This window comes from Alligator mississippiensis, chromosome 5 (genome assembly GCF_030867095.1).
Source record: "Alligator mississippiensis isolate rAllMis1 chromosome 5, rAllMis1, whole genome shotgun sequence".
NCBI classification, from domain to species: Eukaryota; Metazoa; Chordata; order Crocodylia; family Alligatoridae; genus Alligator; species Alligator mississippiensis.
The window spans coordinates 220785579-220803250 of NC_081828.1; the positions used below are offsets into that span (position 1 = coordinate 220785579).

General features: G+C 56.5%; 1 protein-coding gene across 1 annotated transcript; it reads left to right on the top strand.

Moving 5' to 3' along the window:
• Positions 1-15982: 15982 nt before the first annotated feature.
• Positions 15983-17052, top strand: LOC132250678 (pre-rRNA-processing protein TSR1 homolog). The gene is made up of 3 exons (XM_059727633.1): positions 15983-16164; positions 16540-16614; positions 16743-17052. The coding sequence occupies exons 1-3, from the start codon at positions 16026-16028 to the stop codon at positions 16919-16921; spliced, it is 393 nt and encodes a 130-aa protein (XP_059583616.1). The 5' UTR covers positions 15983-16025; the 3' UTR covers positions 16922-17052.
• Positions 17053-17672: the final 620 nt, after the last annotated feature.

Genomic DNA, 17672 nt, shown 5'->3' on the forward strand with positions numbered 1-17672 from the left:
AGTAACATCATTTACAAATCATTTACTACCAGGGGCATTGCTGCTGAGCCTGCAGCCCAGGATCTGAGTGTGGGATGGGCCCCCTTCCCCTCATGCTCACCCCTCAGGACTGCACCATGGCAGGGGGCAGGGGAGGAGGCATGGCCTGCTTTGTGTGGTCAGCCTAGCCAAAGAGTTTCTTAATCGTCTGGGCCATTTGGATGACATTCATCGGGTCGGAGAAATTCGCAAGTTCAGCTGTGTCCACACACAGCCGGTGAGCCAGAGTCTCGGGGCATTGGAGATGTTGATGGGCATTTGGGAGCAGAAGTGGGGGGTGACTAGTATGGTGACACATGAGCCCAAGAGCCACGGTGCATGCCCATCCCGTTGAGTTGTGGCAGACACGCTCCAACTCCGAGGACAGATGCTGAAATGCCCTCTCCAGTGACTTCCACCTGCCAACCAGGTAACACGCTTTCAGGCTTGTGCTTTGCCCTGGGGAAAAACAGGGCCTATGACCTCCAGGGTGCAGTGCCCACTCACCAGCACGGAGGTGGAGAGCACATGGGTGGTGTCCTTGGTCTGTGGGCATGTGGAGTGTAATTTGATGGGAGTTCAGCTGTTTGTTGTCTAAAAAGAAATAAGGGTCCCAATAAAAATAAAATGTTTGTTTCAGACTGTCTTCTCCCAATGCCTTTAGTAGAAGTCTTGCTACTTCTAATGGCAGGGTGGGTGCTGTTTCTGAAGGGGCTGGGTCCTGGCAGTGGGAAGCTGCGATATTACTGTTGAAAGAAGAAGGACTGTGTGGATCCCCAGCTGCCTTCAGGTTTTTGTGAGTCCCTTAAGTCCAGCTGTGGGCCTGCCCCGCTTGCCAGTTTAATGTAATGTCTGCAGGCTTTCAGCTAGCTCTACTTAGGTCATCCTTGAGCGGCTGCTGAGACTGGGGAGAGCCAACCCCGTTTTGTCACTGCCATTATATAATTGGTTTTAATATATGTTTATGTTTAAATTATATTTTGAAACATAACTTCTGTTATTTTAAATATTGCAGAAAACATATGGATTTCCAGGGCATTTGACAGGAAGGAGGGAATGAATATTTTTTAACCATTGAAACAAAAATGTGTTTGATTAAGTAGAGGCTTCTGATTGATGTAACATACAGGCTACACATCTCTTGCTTTTGGCTGGTTCACATCAGCCTCGCTGTTGAGCACCTTGTGCCCAAGCCCGACAGCAGATGACTCTCGTCCTCGTGCCCGCAAACACAGCCCCGAGGGGCATGGCCCCAGTGCGGCCGCAGCCCCGGCAGGGACGGGTCCTCTCGCTGTGTCCCCATTCGCTGCGGCCCTGAGGAGTCGTGCTTCGCCTGCCGCTCTGCTGCCTGCCCTCTCCTGCCTGTCGCTGGTGCTCTGGCAGGGAAGCTCACGTCTTCATCTTCACACCGGGGGCAGGGGCAGAGCTTTCCTCACTGGCCTCTGATTTTGAGTACCTGCCACGAAGCACTTCGAAGAGCTGTGACAGTCGGCTCGTAGGTGCAGGGTTTTCCACAGCTCCTGAAAGTTGGGGATCTCCCAGAGCCCGCGCTTAGGTACCCGACATCACTAGTCAACTTTTCCCAGCCTGGCCGGTGCCTCGGGCAGGCGCACAGCGCGGTGTCACTTGGCTGAGGGGCTGAGAGAAGCCCTTGTCTGCCCAAAGGAGGCCCGAGCTGTTGGCGGCCCTAACACTGGACCCGCTGCGCTCGCTGCTCCAGCAGCCGCAGGATCCCGGCAGCAGCCCCACCGCAATGGTGTCTGGCAGCGGGGAGCCCCGTCTCGCCTCCAGGGTGTGAAGGCTTCCGTGCAGCGTTTGTGAACAACAGCGGGTTACTATTGTCTACACGAGAAACCCGGGGCAGACTGGCTGCCGCCAACCGCAGCAGAGTCCCGCGCCCTGGGGACGCAGTCTCCCGCACGACCCGCCCTGGGTCCGTAGCAGCTGCCGACGCTCTCCGGGTCCGCCCGCGGGTCCGCGCCACCAGCGCGCCGTGGGCAGACAGCCCGTGCCGTCGGGGGCGTCCAGCCGGGGTGTGAACAAAACCCGGCTCCGTGCTGCCCTCCCGTGGTGCGCTCCGAGCACTGCAGCCGCGAGGAGCTGCGCCGCGGAGGGGAGACGAACCCGCTGCTCGGTGCTGCCCTCCGGTGGTCGCGTCGAGGCATCTCCTCGGTGTGAAATGGTATAAAATTGAGAACAGGGAGCTCAAGTGTCGGTGTTCTCGATGTCCTACTTAATTTGGAAAACTTACATTGTGCAGAGATGTATCCAGTACGGTTGTGTGCGTATACCGATATGCAGATAGCGTGTGTGTCTTTAATATAGTTCTCTCTCTGTCTCTACCCGGGGCAACAGTGCTAGCAGTGCTGTTCAGCTAGCATCTTTGCACATAACCGGTTACGAACGTCTGTCGTTAGTAGTACTAATAGGTGTCAGGTGCAGTGGGCATCCACACGGCTCAGTGCTGCCCTCCGGTGGTGCGCTCCGAGCACTGCAGTCACGACGAGCCGCGCCGCGGAGGGGAGACAAGCCGGCAGCTCGGTGCTGCCCTCCTGTGGTCCCATCGGCGCATTGCCGCATCCTGTGAAGGCGGAGGAAAAGCCGGGCTCAGCGCCGCCCTCCTGTGGCCGCGCCGGGCATTGCGGCGGGAAGACCCGGGCGGACACCCAAGCCGGCTCCGCGCCGCCCGCCTGGGGCTGGAGCGGGGCTTGGATCCCGGAGAGAAAGAGCCGGAACGAAGCCGGCTCCGTGCCACCCTCCCTGCGCGGCAGCCACCCTGCGCGGAGCAGCCGGTTTTTAAAGGCAGAGAAAAGAAACCCCTGCCCTGTGCTACTCCCTACGAGTCAAGCCGGGGTTTCCAGCCGAGACAGGGAGGGGGCCGGGCCCCGCGCCTGCAGCTCGGGCAGGCGGGAGATCCAGGCAGGGAGACAAGACCAAAGACCTCGCTCGCTCGGGAGTCACTCGGGCAAGGCCCGCGGCCGGGGCCGGGGCAGGCGGGGTCGCGCAGCTCGGGGCGGACACACGAGTCACGGACATGGATTCCGGGCTGCGGAGAGCTCCAGGGCGGGATGGGAGACTCGTGTTCCTATTGGGCGCCATGAGCCGTGAGGCGATTGGGTGGTGTGGCCGCTTGGGCGGGGTCACAGCCACTCCGCCCTTCTTCCCTCTGATTGGCCTCTGCCGGATGAGGCGGGACCAGGAGCCCGGCTTCCTTGCTCACATTCTGATTGGCTGCCGGGAATGGTGGGTGTGTGCAGGCTTCTGTGTGCCCATTGGTCCGACTCCAATCCGCACCGGCCCCGCTCAGCGGTTTGTCTGTCGGCGCGGCGCTGAGCGGAGCGGCGCCCACGTCCCTGCTGGGCCGGACCGGCGGGCGGTCCCGGAGAGCCGCGGCAAGCTGGTCTGGCGACGACGACGGGTCGTGCGAGACACTGCGTCCCCAGGGCGCGGGGCCTGTGGGGCTCTCTTGTGAGGTGCGTGTTGCAGCGTGAAGCTCTGGTCTGTCCCAGCGCCCCTTTTCTCTGCTCCGCCTGCCACCCGGGGAGCCGCCCTGTCTCCTCGGCGTCATGGGAGGGGATCTACGGGGCGCACGTGGGCCCCAAGCAGCACCATTTGCTTGGCGGGTGACGCTGGAACCGCTGTAGAGAGCACCTTGCAAAGCACCAACTTTCCCGTGTTTAAAGAGAGAGAAAAAAGGAAAGAAAAGAAAACCAGTTCTTGTTCAGAAAGCACCGCTGGACACCGATTCTAGGGGAGAGTTTGGGATCTTTGGTGTACAATAGTATACAATTGAGAACAGAGAGCTGAAGTGACGGTGTTGTTCATTGCGTACTGACTTCGGGAAACGTACATTGTACAGCGATGTATCCAGTAAGGCTGTGTGTGTATACCGACATGCAGATACCGTGCATTTGTGTGTAATACACTCCATCATTAGCAGTGGTGTCTCTCTCTGTCTCCATGGCGATACTGATTCCCAGCACTGCAGGCACGAGGAGCCGCGCCGCGCAGGGAAGACGACACCGCTGCTCGGTGCTGCCCTCCTGTGGGTCGCGCTCCGCAGTGCAGGCAGGAGAGGAGGGCGGAGAAGAGAAAGGGGCGGGGCCGCCGGCGCGTTTCTACCGGGGCTTCGCGGCCCGGGGACCCTGGCACGTCACAAAACGGGCCAAGTGCCGCGGTCCGCACCTTCGCGCTGGGCACGGCAGCCAGGAAATTCAGCCGGAGAAATCAAACCAGGCCCGGTGCCGTCGTGCCGTGCCGTGCCGCGCCGCGCCGCGCCGCGCCGCGCCGTGCTGCACAGCGGCATTGCAGCCGGGAGACAAGGGCCCAGAGAGATGCAAGCAGCTCGGTGCGGTCGAGCTGTGGGTCTTGCAGCACATTGCAGCCGGCCGGGAAAGGCGGAGAGAGAGGAGGAAAAAAGGCCTCGCCCTCAGATCGCTCGCTCGGGGCGTCCCCAGAGCAGTGAGCGCGGCCGGGACAGACACACGAGTCACTGACTTTCGTTCCGGGCCGGGATCGCAGGCCCGCCTTTTCATTGGCCAACTTGAGACGTGAGGCGATTGGGTGGAGTGGCGGCACGGGCGGGGTTAGCGTCGCCCCGCCCTTCTTCGCTCTCCTTGGCTCTTGCCAGGAAGGGGCGGGTCCAAGGCACCCCGCCCCCGTCGCATTCTGATTGGCTGCCGGGCTATGGTGGGGGTGTGCAGGCTTCTGTGCGCCGATTGGTCCAACTCGGATCCTCAGCGGCCCCGGTCGGCTCGTTGTGTCTCCTGTTCCGGACCCGCTGCGCCCGGAGCCCACGTCCCGGTGCAGCCCCGCACACCCGGGCGGGGCCGGAGAGCTGCGGCGGCATGTTCTGGCGACGTGCGGGTGGTGCGGGACGCCGCGTTCCCAGGGCGCGGGGCCTGTCGGGCTCTGGTCTGCGGTGGGGGTTGCAGCGTGAAGCTGTTTGATTGTCCCGGGGCCCCTTTTCTCTCCGCCTGCCGCCTGGGCAGCCTCCCTGTCACCTCCATGTGATGTTCTCGGCCTTTCAACCCCACCCGGTCCGTGGAGAGAGGGCGGCACGGAGCCGGCTTCGCTCCGGGTCCGTATCTGCGGGCTCCAAGTCCCGCTCCAGCCCGCGACGGGCGGCGCCGAGCCGGCTGGGGTGCCCGCCCGGGTCTCCCCGCCGCAATGCCCGGCGCGGCCACAGGAGGGCGGCTCTGAGCCCGGCGTTGGTCTCTGCCTCAGTGTTAAGACATATCTGGGTCAGTGCTGCCCTCCTGTGGTGCGCTCCGCGCACTGCAGCCACGAGGACCAGCGCTGCTCGGTGCTGCCCTCCTGTGGTGCGCTCCGCACACTGCAGCCACGAGGAGCGGCGCTGCTCGGTGCTGCCCTCCTGTGGTGCCGTGTATTAAAGGAATGCCTCAGTGCTGCCCTCCTGTGGTGCGCTCCGCACACTGCAGTCACGAGGAGCGGCGCTGCTCGGTGCTGCCCTCCTGTGGTGCCGTGTATTAAAGGAATGCCTCAGTGCTGCCCTCCTGTGGGTCACTCTCCGCATTGCAGCCACGAGGAGCGGCGCTGCTCGGTGCTGCCCTCCTGTGGGGCCGTGTATTAAAGGAATGCCTCAGTGCTGCCCTCCTGTGGGTCACTCTCCGCATTGCAGGCAGGAGAGGAGGGCGGAGAAGGGGGAAAAGGGGCTGGGCCGCCGGCGCGTTTCTACCGGGGCTTCGGGGTCCGGGGACCCTGGCACGTCACAAAACGGGCCCAGTCCGGAGCTCCGCGCTGGGCACGGCAGCCAGAAACTCAGCCGCACAAATAAAACCAGGCCCGGGGCTGCCGTCGCGTCCTGCAGAGCGGCATTGCAGCCAGACGACAAGGGTCGAGAGAGAGAGGCAAGCAGCTGTGGCTCTGACAGCACGTTTCAGCCGGGCGGGAAAGGCGGAGAGAGAGGAGGAAAAAAGGCCTCGCTCACTCGCTCGGGGCGTCCCCAGAGCAGTGAGCGCGGCAGGGACAGACACACGAGTCACTGACTTTTGTTCCGGGCCGGGATCGGAGGCCCGCCTTTTCATTGGCCAACTTGAGACGTGAGGCGATTGGGTGGAGTGGCCGCAAGGGCGGGGTTAGCGTCGCCCCGCCCTTCTTGGTTCTCATTGGCTTTTGCCAGGAATGGGGCGGGTCCAAGACACCCCGCCCCGTCGCATTCTGATTGGCTGCCCGGCCATGGTGGGGGTGTGCAGGCTTCTGTGCGCCGATTGGTCCAACTCGGATCCTCAGCGGCCCCGGTCGGCTCGTTGTGTCTCCTGTTCCGGACCCGCTGCGCCCGGAGCCCACGTCCCGGTGCAGCCCCGCACACCCGGGCGGGGCCGGAGAGCTGCGGCGGCATGTTCTGGCGACGTGCGGGTGGTGCGGGACGCCGCGTTCCCAGGGCGCGGGGCCTGTCGGGCTCTGGTCTGCGGTGGGGGTTGCAGCGTGAAGCTGTTTGATTGTCCCGGGGCCCCTTTTCTCTCCGCCTGCCGCCTGGGCAGCCTCCCTGTCTCCTCCATGTGATTTTCTCGGCTTTGAAACCCCGCCTGCTCCGCGCAGGGAGGGCGGCACGGAGCCGGCTTCGTTCCGGGTCGCTTTCTCCGCGCTCCAAGCCCCGCTCCAGCCCCAGGCGGGCGGCGCGGAGCCGAGCCGAGCCGGCTGGGGTGCCCGCCCGGGTCTCCCCGCCGCAATGCCCGGCGCGGCCACAGGAGGGCGGCTCTGAGCAGGGAGTGGTCTCCTCCTGCGTATGAAGGCAAACCCGGCTCGGTGCTGCCCTCCGGTGGTCGCGTCGCGGCATTGCAGCAGCAGGTGAAAGTGAAGGCCAAACCCTGCTCAGAGCCGCCCTCCTGTGGCCGCGCCGGGCATTGCGGAGGGGAGACCCCCCCTCTTGTGGGGGGGCTGGGCTGGGCTGCTCTTTCCGTCACGTGGGACCAGGCACGCGGGGTTACTGCCCTCCTTCTTGGGGGCAGGCACTGTGTTCCCTGCCCGAGTCCCTGGCACAGGCCTGCGCAGGGCGCGGGGACCGGCGGGGAGCAGCGGGGAGGGCGCGGGGAGACTCCCGTGCTGGCGCGGAGAGAGCTGGAAGAATGCAAACACACACATTTCAATAAACACGGTCTCGAACCAAAGAAGAATCCCCAGAACCAATCTCTTCTCACTTGGAAAACAGTGTGATGCTGTGTGGGACTGTGGTGAGTGTTTTGGGAGGACAATTGTGCTGATTATCGGAGGCCAGTTGGGAACTTTTGGAGGGAAAAAGAGATTTCTGTGGGCAACTTGATTGTTGCTTTTGTTTCCCAACTTCTCCTGCAAGTGCCTGTGGCGACATGGTGATACTTGTGTGGAAAGCGGTGCGGCGAGCCGCGGAACGAGGCCGGCTCCGTGCCGCCCTCCCTGCGCGGCAGCCACCCTGCGCGGAGCAGCCGGGCTTTAAAGGCAGAGAAAAGAAAACCCTGCCCTGTGCTAGTGCCCTACGATTCAACACGAGGTTTCCAGAGAAGCGAGGAGGGCAGAGAGAGGGACAGCGGCTCGGGGCGCCGCGCCTCCAGCTCGGGCAGGCGGGAGGTCAAGGCAGACAGAGAAGAAGAACACAAGTTTCGCTGGCTCGGGGGTCACTCGGGCAGGGCCGGCGGGCGGGGCAGGCGGCGTCGCGCCGCGCCGCTCGGGACGGACACGCGAGTCACGGACATGGCTTCAGGGCCGGGGAGCGCAGCGGGGCCGGGATCGGAGGCTCGTGTTCCCATTGGTTCCTGTCAGGAGAGCGGCGATTGGCTGCTTTTGGGGGTAGGGTCCGTGCCGCTCCGCCCCGCTTCGCTCTGATTGGCCTCTGTCTGAGGAGGCGGGTCCAGGAGCTCGCCCTTCTTGCTCGGATTGGGATTGGCTCACGGGGATGGGGGTGTCGGCACTCCTTTGTGTGCCGATTGGTCCAGCTCCGATCCCCGGCGGTGACGTTCGCCCGCTTGTCTCTGCGGCCGGCGCGTGCCCCGAGCAGGGTGGGAGCCGGGGGCCGCAGCGTGAGCGTGAGCGCGGCGAGGGGCAAACACGCCTCCCGCCCGGGGCTGTGACAGGGATGTGTGCGTGTGCGTGTGCGTGCAGAATACACCCCATAACGAACGTAGCCATCCTACTAGTGTCTGTCTGTGGCCGTCCATCTCCCCAACAGGGAAATGGATGGAGGTGTTCACACAGCAGTACGTCTGCATATTGCTAGATATTAATGGCTGGATTTCAACACACCCCCTAGGTACGGTGTGCGGCCCTGGACAGTACTGGGGCGGGGAGGCGGGGGCGTGAACAAGGACACGCTGCTGTCTGGGCCGCCGTGCTGCGCTTCCCCCGGCGCCGCAGCCGGGGCTGGAAGGCGGAGAACGAGAGCGCGCTCGGTGCTGCCCCGCGGTGGCTGAGGCCGGGCACTGCAGCGGGGAGGGGCGGGCGGCTCCTGAGCACGGCTCAGTGCTGCTCTCCTGTGGGCACGGCGCGCATTGCAGCTGTTGCCGGCCCGGACACAGCGCAGGGAGGCAGCAGTGCCGCGAGCGGCTTTGTGCGCAGTGCCGCCGCCCGGCCGCTCCCTCCGCCGCTCGCCCCGCGCCTGCGCCGTGTCGGCGCTCCCGCCCGCCCGCCGAGGCGCCAGGCCCAGCCCGGTCTCGTGCCACGGCGGGGGGCGCGGGGGGGCCCCCTCCGGGGTGCCGGGGGCGGGGGGAGGGGTGATGGGGGGGGAGGGGCGTCGTCTGCACCGGGGCCGGCGAGCGGGGCTGTGCGGGCACGTGGGCGGGCTCGTGGCGGTTGTGGGGGGTGAGTGTCATAGATTTCATAGACATTCGGGCTGGAAGGGACCTCGGAAGATCATCGAGTCCAGCCCCCTGCCCAAAGGAAGGGCAGGAAGTCAGCTGGGGTCATAGGATCCCAGCAAGATGAGCATCCAGTTTCATCTTGAAGGTGTTCAGTGAAGGCGCTTGAACCACCTCCGGTGGCAGGCTGTTCCAGACCTTGGGGGCTCGGACAGTAAAGAAATTCTTCCTTGTTACAGCCTGAAACGGTCTTGTAGTAGTTTATGACCGTTCGACCTAGTCGTCATCCCTTGGGGCGCTCTGGTGAACAAGCGTTCCCCCAGATACTGGTGGTCCCCCCTGATAGACTTGTAGGTGGCCACCAGATCACCCCTGAGCCTGCGCTTTTCCAGGCTAAAGAGCCCCAGGGCTCTCAGCCTGTCATGGTAGGGTCTGCTTCCCTGAGCTCTGATCATGCGCGTGGCTCTCCTCTGGACTCTCTCAAGCTTCTCCACATCCTTTTTGAATTGTGGAGCCCAAAACTGGACGCAGTACTCCAGCTGCGGCCTCACCAAGGCCGAGTACAAAGGGAGAATGACGTCGCAGGATTTGCTTGAGAAGCATCTATGGATGCAAGCCAGCGTTTTGGTCGCTTTACTAGCCGCAGCATCGCACTGCAGGCTCATGTTCATCTTGTGGTCAATGATGACCCCCAAGTCTCTTTCTTCCGTAGTGCTAGCCAACATAGCACTGCCGAGCCTATAAGGATGCTGCAGGTTTTTCTTCCCAAGGTGGAGAACCTTGCATTTATCGGCGTTGAACACCATCAGATTCTCGTCCGCCCACTTGCTGAGCCTGTCCAGGTCAGCCTGGATCGCCCGCCTGTCTTCTGGCGTGGATGCTTTGCCCCAAAGTTTGGTGTCATCGGCGAACTTGGCCAGTCCGCTTCTGACTCCAGTGTCCACATCGTTAATGAAGATGTTGAACAGTATGGGTCCAAGGACAGAGCCCTGGGGGACCCCACTGGTCACAGGACACCACGATGAGTGACTTCCATCAATGACTACCCTCTGGGTCTGACCCCGGAGCCAATTTTCCAGCCGGTGGATCGTGGAGGACCCAAGGCGACAATTGGCCAGCTTCTCTAAGAGGTGAGCGTGGGACACCAGATCAAAGGCTTTTCTGAAGTCAAGATATATGGTCTTCATACCTCCAGCTCTGTATAACACCAGCTCTAAACATCTCTAGCTCAATATATTTCTAGATCTCTATATTTCCAGCTGTGTATGTCTCCAGCTTCATCTATGTCAATCTCTATATGTCTACCGCTCTGTGTATCTCCAGCACTGAATATCTCCAGCTGTGACTATCTCCAGTTTCATATATCTACCTCTCTATATATTGACATCTGTGAATATCTCCAGCATCATATATCCACCTGTATATATATATCCATCCAGCTCTGTCTATTTTCAGCTCTGCTTATCTCCAGCTTGAAATATCGACATCTCTATATATCTTCTTCCCTGAATATGTCCAGCTCTGAATATCTCCTCTTCTAAATCCTTCCAGCTCTCAATATCTCCAGCTCTCAATATCTTGAGCTCTGCATATCTCCAGATATCAATATCTCCAGCTTCATCTCTCTGCATCTCTATATGTCTACCCCTGTGAATATCTCCATGTCTACCTATCTCCAGCTCTCCATATATCCAGCTCTGAAAATCTCCAGCTGTGACTATCTCCAGTTTCATATAGCTGCATCTCCATATATCTCCAGCTCTGAATCTCTGTATCTCTTAATATCTCCAGGTCTAAATATCTGAAGTTCTGTATAACTGCGGGTTCCTATATCTACATTCCTATATATCTACCTCTCTCAATATCTCGAGCTTCGAATATCTCCAGCTGTCAGTATGTCCAGCTCTCAATATCTCCAGCTACATTAATCTGTGTGTATGTGTGTCTGTGTGTAGGTACAGTGTGTGTGTGTATATGTGTGTGTGTGTATATATATATATATATATATATGTATATATAGTGTGTGTGTATGTGTGTGTGTGTGTGTGTATTGTGTTTGTGTATATATATATATTGCGTATTTATATCCAGCTCGGTATATCTTCAGCCTAGTTTATCTACAGCTTCATATATCTACATCTCTATGTATCTACCTCTCTGCATATCTCCATCTTATCTGTCATCTTACGATGACAGGCTGAGAGCCCTGGGGCTCTTTAGCCTGGAAAAGCGCAGGCTCAGGGGTGATCTGATGGCCACCTACAAGTTTATCAGGGGTGATCACCAGTATCTAGGGGAACGTTTGTTCACCAGAGTGCCCCAAGGGATGACGAGGACGAACGGTCACAAACTACTACAAGATTGTTTCAGGCTGGACATAAGGAAGAATTTCTTTACTGTCCGAGCCCCCAAGGTCTGGAACAGCCTGCCGCCGGAGGTTGTTCAAGCGCCTTCATTGAACACCTTCAAGATCAAACTGGATGCTTATCTTGCTGGGATCCTATGACCCCAGCTGACTTCCTGCCCTTTGGGCGGGGGGCTGGACTCAATGATCTTCCGAGGTCCCTTCCAGCCCTAATGTCTATGAAATCTATGAAATCTTTGAAGAGCTCCAGCTTCATATATCTCCCTGTATATATATGTCCAGGTCAGTATATCTTCAGCTCTGTATATATCTAGCTTCATATAGCTACATGTCTATGTATCTACCTCTCTGAATATCTCCAGCTCTGAATGTCTCCAGCTACATAAATCTATCTGTGTGTATGTGTGTATATATATAGAGAGAGAGAGTGTGTGTGTGTGTGTGTATAGAGAGAGTGTGTGTTTGTGTATATAGTGTGTGTGTGTGTGTGTGTGTGTGTAGTGTGGTTGTGTATATATATATATATTGTGTATATATATCCAGCTCGGTATATCTTCAGCTGTGCTTATCTACAGCTTCGTATTTCTGCATCTCTATGTATCTACCTCTCTGCATATCTCCATCTTTTTGAGTTTTAAAGGGATGGGAGCCCAAGAAGGGTGGCTGTGCCTTAAGGAAACGATCCTTCGGGCACAAAGCAAGACGATCCCCGAGCGAGGAAAAAGAGGGCAAGGGGCCAGGAGGCTTCCCTGGATGACCACAGAAATCCAGGGCAGCCTAAGGGCCAAAAGGGGAGCACATAAAAAGTGGAAACAGGGAGAGATCACCAAAGACGAATATACCTCCTCTGCTCGTGCTTGTAGGGAGGCAGTTAGATGGGCCAAAGCTACCATGGAGCTGAGGATGGCAACCCAAGTAAAAGACAACAAGGAATTGTTTTTTAGATATATAGGGAGTAAAAGGAAGGCCCAGGGAGGAATAGGACCCCTGCTAAATGGGCAGAAGCAATTGGTGACAGACAGGGGGGACAAGGCTGAACTCCTCAACGAGCTCTTTGCCTCAGTGTTCCTAAGCGAGGGGCACGACAAGTCTCTCACGGGGGTTGTGGAGAGGCAGCAGCAAGGCGCCAGACTGCCGTGCGTAGAGCCTGAGACGGTGCAGAGTCACTTGGAAGAACTGGATGCTTTTAAGTCGGCAGGCCCGGATGAGCTCCATCCGAGGGTGCCGAAGGCACTGGCCGACATCACTGCAGAGCCACTGGCGGGAATATTCGAACGCTCGTGGTGCACGGGCCAAGTCCCGGAGGACTGGAAAAGGGCTAACGTGGTCCCCATTTTCAAAAAGGGGAGGAAGGAGGACCCGGGCAACTATAGGCCAGTCAGTCTCACCTCCATCCTTGGTAAAGTCTTTGAAAAAATTATCAAGGCTCACATTTGTGAGAGCCCGGCAGGACAAATTATGCTGAGGGGAAACCAGCACGGGTTTGTGGCGGGCAGATCGTGCCTGACCAATCTAGTCTCTTTTTATGACCAGGTTACGAAACGCCTGGACACAGGAGGAGGGGTGGATGTCGTATACTTAGACTTCAGGAAGGCCTTCGATACGGTATCCCACCCCATACTGGTGAACAAGTTAAGAGGCTGTGACTGGGATGACTACACAGTCCGGTGGGTGGCGAATTGGCTGGAGGGTCGCACCCAGAGAGTCGTGGTAGATGGGTCGGTCTCGACCTGGAAGGGTGTGGGCAGTGGGGTCCCGCAGGGCTCGGTCCTTGGACCGATACTCTTTAATGTCTTCATCAGTGACTTGGACGAGGGAGTCAAATGTACTCTGTCCAAGTTTGCAGATGACACAAAGCTATGGGGAGAAGTGGACACGCCGGAGGGCAGAGAACAACTGCAGGCAGACCTGGATAGGTTGGACAAGTGGGCAGAAAACAACAGGATGCAGTTCAACAAGGAGAAATGCAAAGTGCTGCACCTAGGGAGGAAAAATGTCCAGCACACCTACTGCCTAGGGAATGACCTGCTGGGTGGCACAGAGGTGGAAAGGGATCTTGGAGTCCTAGTGGACTCCAAGATGAACATGAGTCGGCAGTGTGACGAAGCCATCAGAAAAGCCCGTGGCACTTTATCGTGCATCAGCAGATGCATGACGAACAGGTCCAGGGTGGTGATACTTCCCCTTTATCGGGCGCTGCTCAGACCGCAGTTGGAGTACTGCGTGCAATTCTGGGCGTCGCACTTCAAGAAGGATGGGGATAACCTGGAGAGGGTCCAGAGAAGGGCCACTCGTATGGTTAAGGGCCTGCAGACCAAGCCCTACGAGGAGAGACTAGAGATACTGGACCTTTTCAGCCTCCGAAAGAGAAGGTTGAGAGGCGAACTTGTGGCTGCCTATAAGTTCATCACGGGGGCACAGAAGGGAATTGGTGAGTATTTATTCACCAAGCCGTCCCCGGGGGTTACAAGAAACAACGGCCACAAACTAGCAGAGAGCAGATTTAGACTGGACATTAGGAAGAACTTCTTCACGGTTCGAGTGGCCAAGGTCTGGAACGGGTGCCCAAGGGAGGTGGCGCTCTCCCCTACCCTGGGGGTCTTCAAGAGGAGGTTAGATGAGTATCTAGCTGGGGTCGTCTAGACCCAGCACTCTTTCCTGCTTATTCAGGGGGTTGGACTCGATGATCCATTAAGGTCCCTTCCGACCCTAACATCTATGAATCTATGAATCTTTGAAGAGCTCCAGATTCATATATCTACCTGTGTGTGTGTGTGTGTGTGTGTGTGTGTGTGTGTGTGTGTATATATATATATATATCTCCAGGTCAGTATATCTTCAGCTCTGTAGATATCTAGCTTCATATATCTGCATCTCTATGGATCTACCTCTCTGAATGTCTCCACTTCTGAATATCTCCAGCTCTGAATATTTCCATCTATCAATATTTCCACCTCTGAATATCTCCAGCTATTAATATCTTCACCTCGGAATATCTCCAACTCTGTATAGCTCCAGCTCTGAATAACTGCAGCGCTCAGTATCTCCAGCTTTATAAGTCTACCTGTCTATATATTTCCACCTCTTCATATCTCCAGCTTCATAGATCTACATCTCTATATCTGTACCTCGCTGAATATCTCCAGCTTTGAATAACTCCAGCTTCATATGTCAACATCTCTACATATGTCCAGATCTAGGTATCTCCTGCTTCATATGTCTACATCTCTATATATCTCCAGCTCTGAATATCTCCAGCTCTGAATATCTCCAGCTTCATATATCTACATCTCTCTATTTCTACACCTCTACATATCTCCAGATTCATACCTCTACATATTTCTATATCTACCTCTCTGAATATCTCCAGCTCTGCATATCTCAAGGTCTAAATATCTCCAGCTATCAAGATCTCCAGTTCTGAATGGCTCCAGCTTTCTGTATCTACCTGTCTCTATATCTCCAGCTCTGCACATCTCCAGCTTCATCGATCTACATCTCTCTATATCTACCTTCCTGAATATCTCCAGGTGTCAATATCTGGAGCTCTGAAGATCTCCAGCTCTGAAGAGATCCAGCTTCATATATAAAGACCTGTATATATATATATATATGCAGCTCAGTATATTTTCAGCTCTGCATATCTCCAGCTTGAACTATCGACATCTCTATATATCTACGTCTCTGAATATGTCCAGCTCTGAATATCTCCTGTTCTAAATCCTTCCAGCTCTCAATATCTCCAGCTCTCAATATCTTGAGCTCTGCATATCTCCAGATATCAATATCTCCAGCTTCATCTATCCGCATCTCTATATGTCTACCCCTGTGAATATCTCCATGTCTACCTATCTCCAGCTCTCCATATATCCAGCTCTGAACATCTCCAGCTGTGACTATCTCCAGTTTCATATAGCTGCATCTCTATATATCTCCAGCTCTGAATCTCTGTGTCTCTTAATATCTCCAGGTCTAAATATCTGAAGTTCTGTATAACTGCAGGTTCCTATATCTACATTCCTATATATCTACCTCTCTCAATCTCTCGAGCTCTGAATCTCTCCAGCTGTCAGTATGTCCAGCTCTGAATATCTCCAGCTACATAAATCTATCGGTGTGTCTGTATAATCTGTATAAATATATATATATAGTGTGTGTGTGTGTGTGTGTATAGTGTGTGTGTGTACATATATATATAGAGAGAGAGTGTTTGTGTGTGTGTATGTATAGAGAGAGAGTGTGTCTTTATATAGATAGATAGATAGATATATTGTGTGTGTGTATATAGTGTGTGTGTGTGTGTATGTATTGTGTTTGTATATATATATATATATATATATTGTATATCTATATCCAGCTCGGTATATCTTCAGCTGTGTTTATCTACAGCTTCACATATCTACATCTCTATGTATCTACCTCTCTGCATATCTCCATCTTTGAAGAGCTCCAGCTTCATATATCTACCTGTATATATGTGTCCAGGTCAGTTTATCTTCAGCTCTGTATAGCTCTATCTTCATATATCTACATCTGTATGTATCTACCTCTGTGAATATCTCCAGCTCTGAATATCTCCAGGTCTAAATAGTTCCGTCTATCTATATTTCCAGCTCCGAATATCTCCAGCTATTAATATCTTCACCTCGGAATATCTCCAACTCCTGTATAGAGGAGTCCTGTATCCAGGACTCTGTATAGCTCCAGCTTTGAATAACTGCAGCGCTCAATATCTCCAGCTTTCTATGTCTACCTGTCTATATATTTCCACCCCAGCTCTAAATATATGTAACTCTCTATATTTCCAGCTCCATGTATGTGCAGATTGTCTAACACCTCTGCCTGGGGCAGGGATGCACGACCTCCTGGCCACAGGCTCTTTGCTGGCGGTGGACCCAGACAGGCTCATCATCAAGAGGCTGGTGCTTAGCGGTCGCCCCTTCAAAATTTTCAGCAAGACGGCAGTCGTGCGGTACGTGTTCTTTACCAGAGGTACGGTACTCACAGGTGGGGCAGGGCAGTCCGTGCGTCCGGGAGCCCTGCAGCTTCCACAGGGAAGTCCAGTTCATGATTGCAGACAGCTGGGCCTCTGAAACCCTGTGCTGCAGGGCTAGAGGTCGGGGTGGTCTGTCCCGCTCATGTTGGCATGTCCCAGGCAGTCCCGTAGTCTCCCCCCACTGCCTGCTGGCAGGCTTTTGCACTTCAAACATGCCCATCCCTGCTGCAGCCATGGTCAGTGTGCAGCGGGAAGCCTGGTGTGCACTCTGTACCCATAGCTGCTGTAGGGCGACAGCTCGAGCTAGCCAGATGGGCAGCATATACCCGCGGCCTGGCCTGTCTCGCATGCATCTTGTCTTCGATCTACAGAGGATGTGCTGTGGTTTAAGCCCGTTGAGCTGAGAACAAAATGGGGCCGCAGGGGACACATCGAGGAGCCACTAGGTAAGGGAAGCTTGGAGGTGGGTTGCTCTGCTTTCCTTCCATGGTGTGGGCTGGACCCGCTCACGCCCAGCAAACCCCTCCCTGACCTGGGAGAGCTGCCCACAGCCCTGCTTGCTCCCTTTGCCTAGGGACCCATGGCCACATGAAGTGCCACTTTGATGGACAGCTGAAGTCCCAGGACACGGTGCTGATGAACCTGTACAAACGCGTCTTTCCCAAGTGGACGTATGACCCGTATGTGCCAGAGCCGGTGGCGTGGGTGAGAAACGAGGAGCCTGCCCCCGTGCCGGAGGTGGACACGGAGTAGCTCTTCGGAACCCGCGTCCAGGATTCCCGAGGAGTCTCCTGGGTGCAGGCGTGTGTTAGCGTAGTGCCTTCCCACGCTGCTGCAGCCTCCGTTGTATCTATTTCAGTGGCAAATATACGGTGCAGCCTACAGAGGTCCTAGTGCTTGGCTTATTTTTGGGAGGTGGCTGTTGTGTTCTCAGGTGTGGCAGCTTCTGGACTTTGCAGGCTGTGCTTGCTCTCTCCTTGGGAAGTTGGAAACCCCACAGATTGCACCAGGACACCTGTGCGTCCTCCTGTTTTCTTGATATGTTAGGAAGGAGCCCCAGCTGGCTCTATCCTGCCGGAGCCCAGGCTCTCATTGTAGGGGAGCTGGCTGGTCTCCAAGCTCTGTGGGCATGGGCTGTGCACGGGCCTGGCTGCCAGAGCTCTCTGGCTCCGTCCCCTGCGTTGGCCTACTTTGGACGGACAGGGCAGAGCAGGGCTGCGGCATTACAGGTTGTGCACGCCCTGCAGGGAAGAGCTCCCCCTGCTTCCTCAAAAGCCAGGCCCTTTTGTGCTGAGTGGCCTCTGGTTTACGAGTAGCTGGAGCTTCCCTGGTACAAAGAGCAACAGCGCAGAGATGCCCGGGCCCTGTGTCCCCTCCATGGGGTAGGTGGCTCCACAGGCCACTCGTTTCCTGCAGTTTCTTTGCCCCAAGCTCCGATGAGCCAGGCCAGGGAGCCCAGGTCCACATTCCCTCCACGCAGCACGATGCAGATGTCCCTCATCTC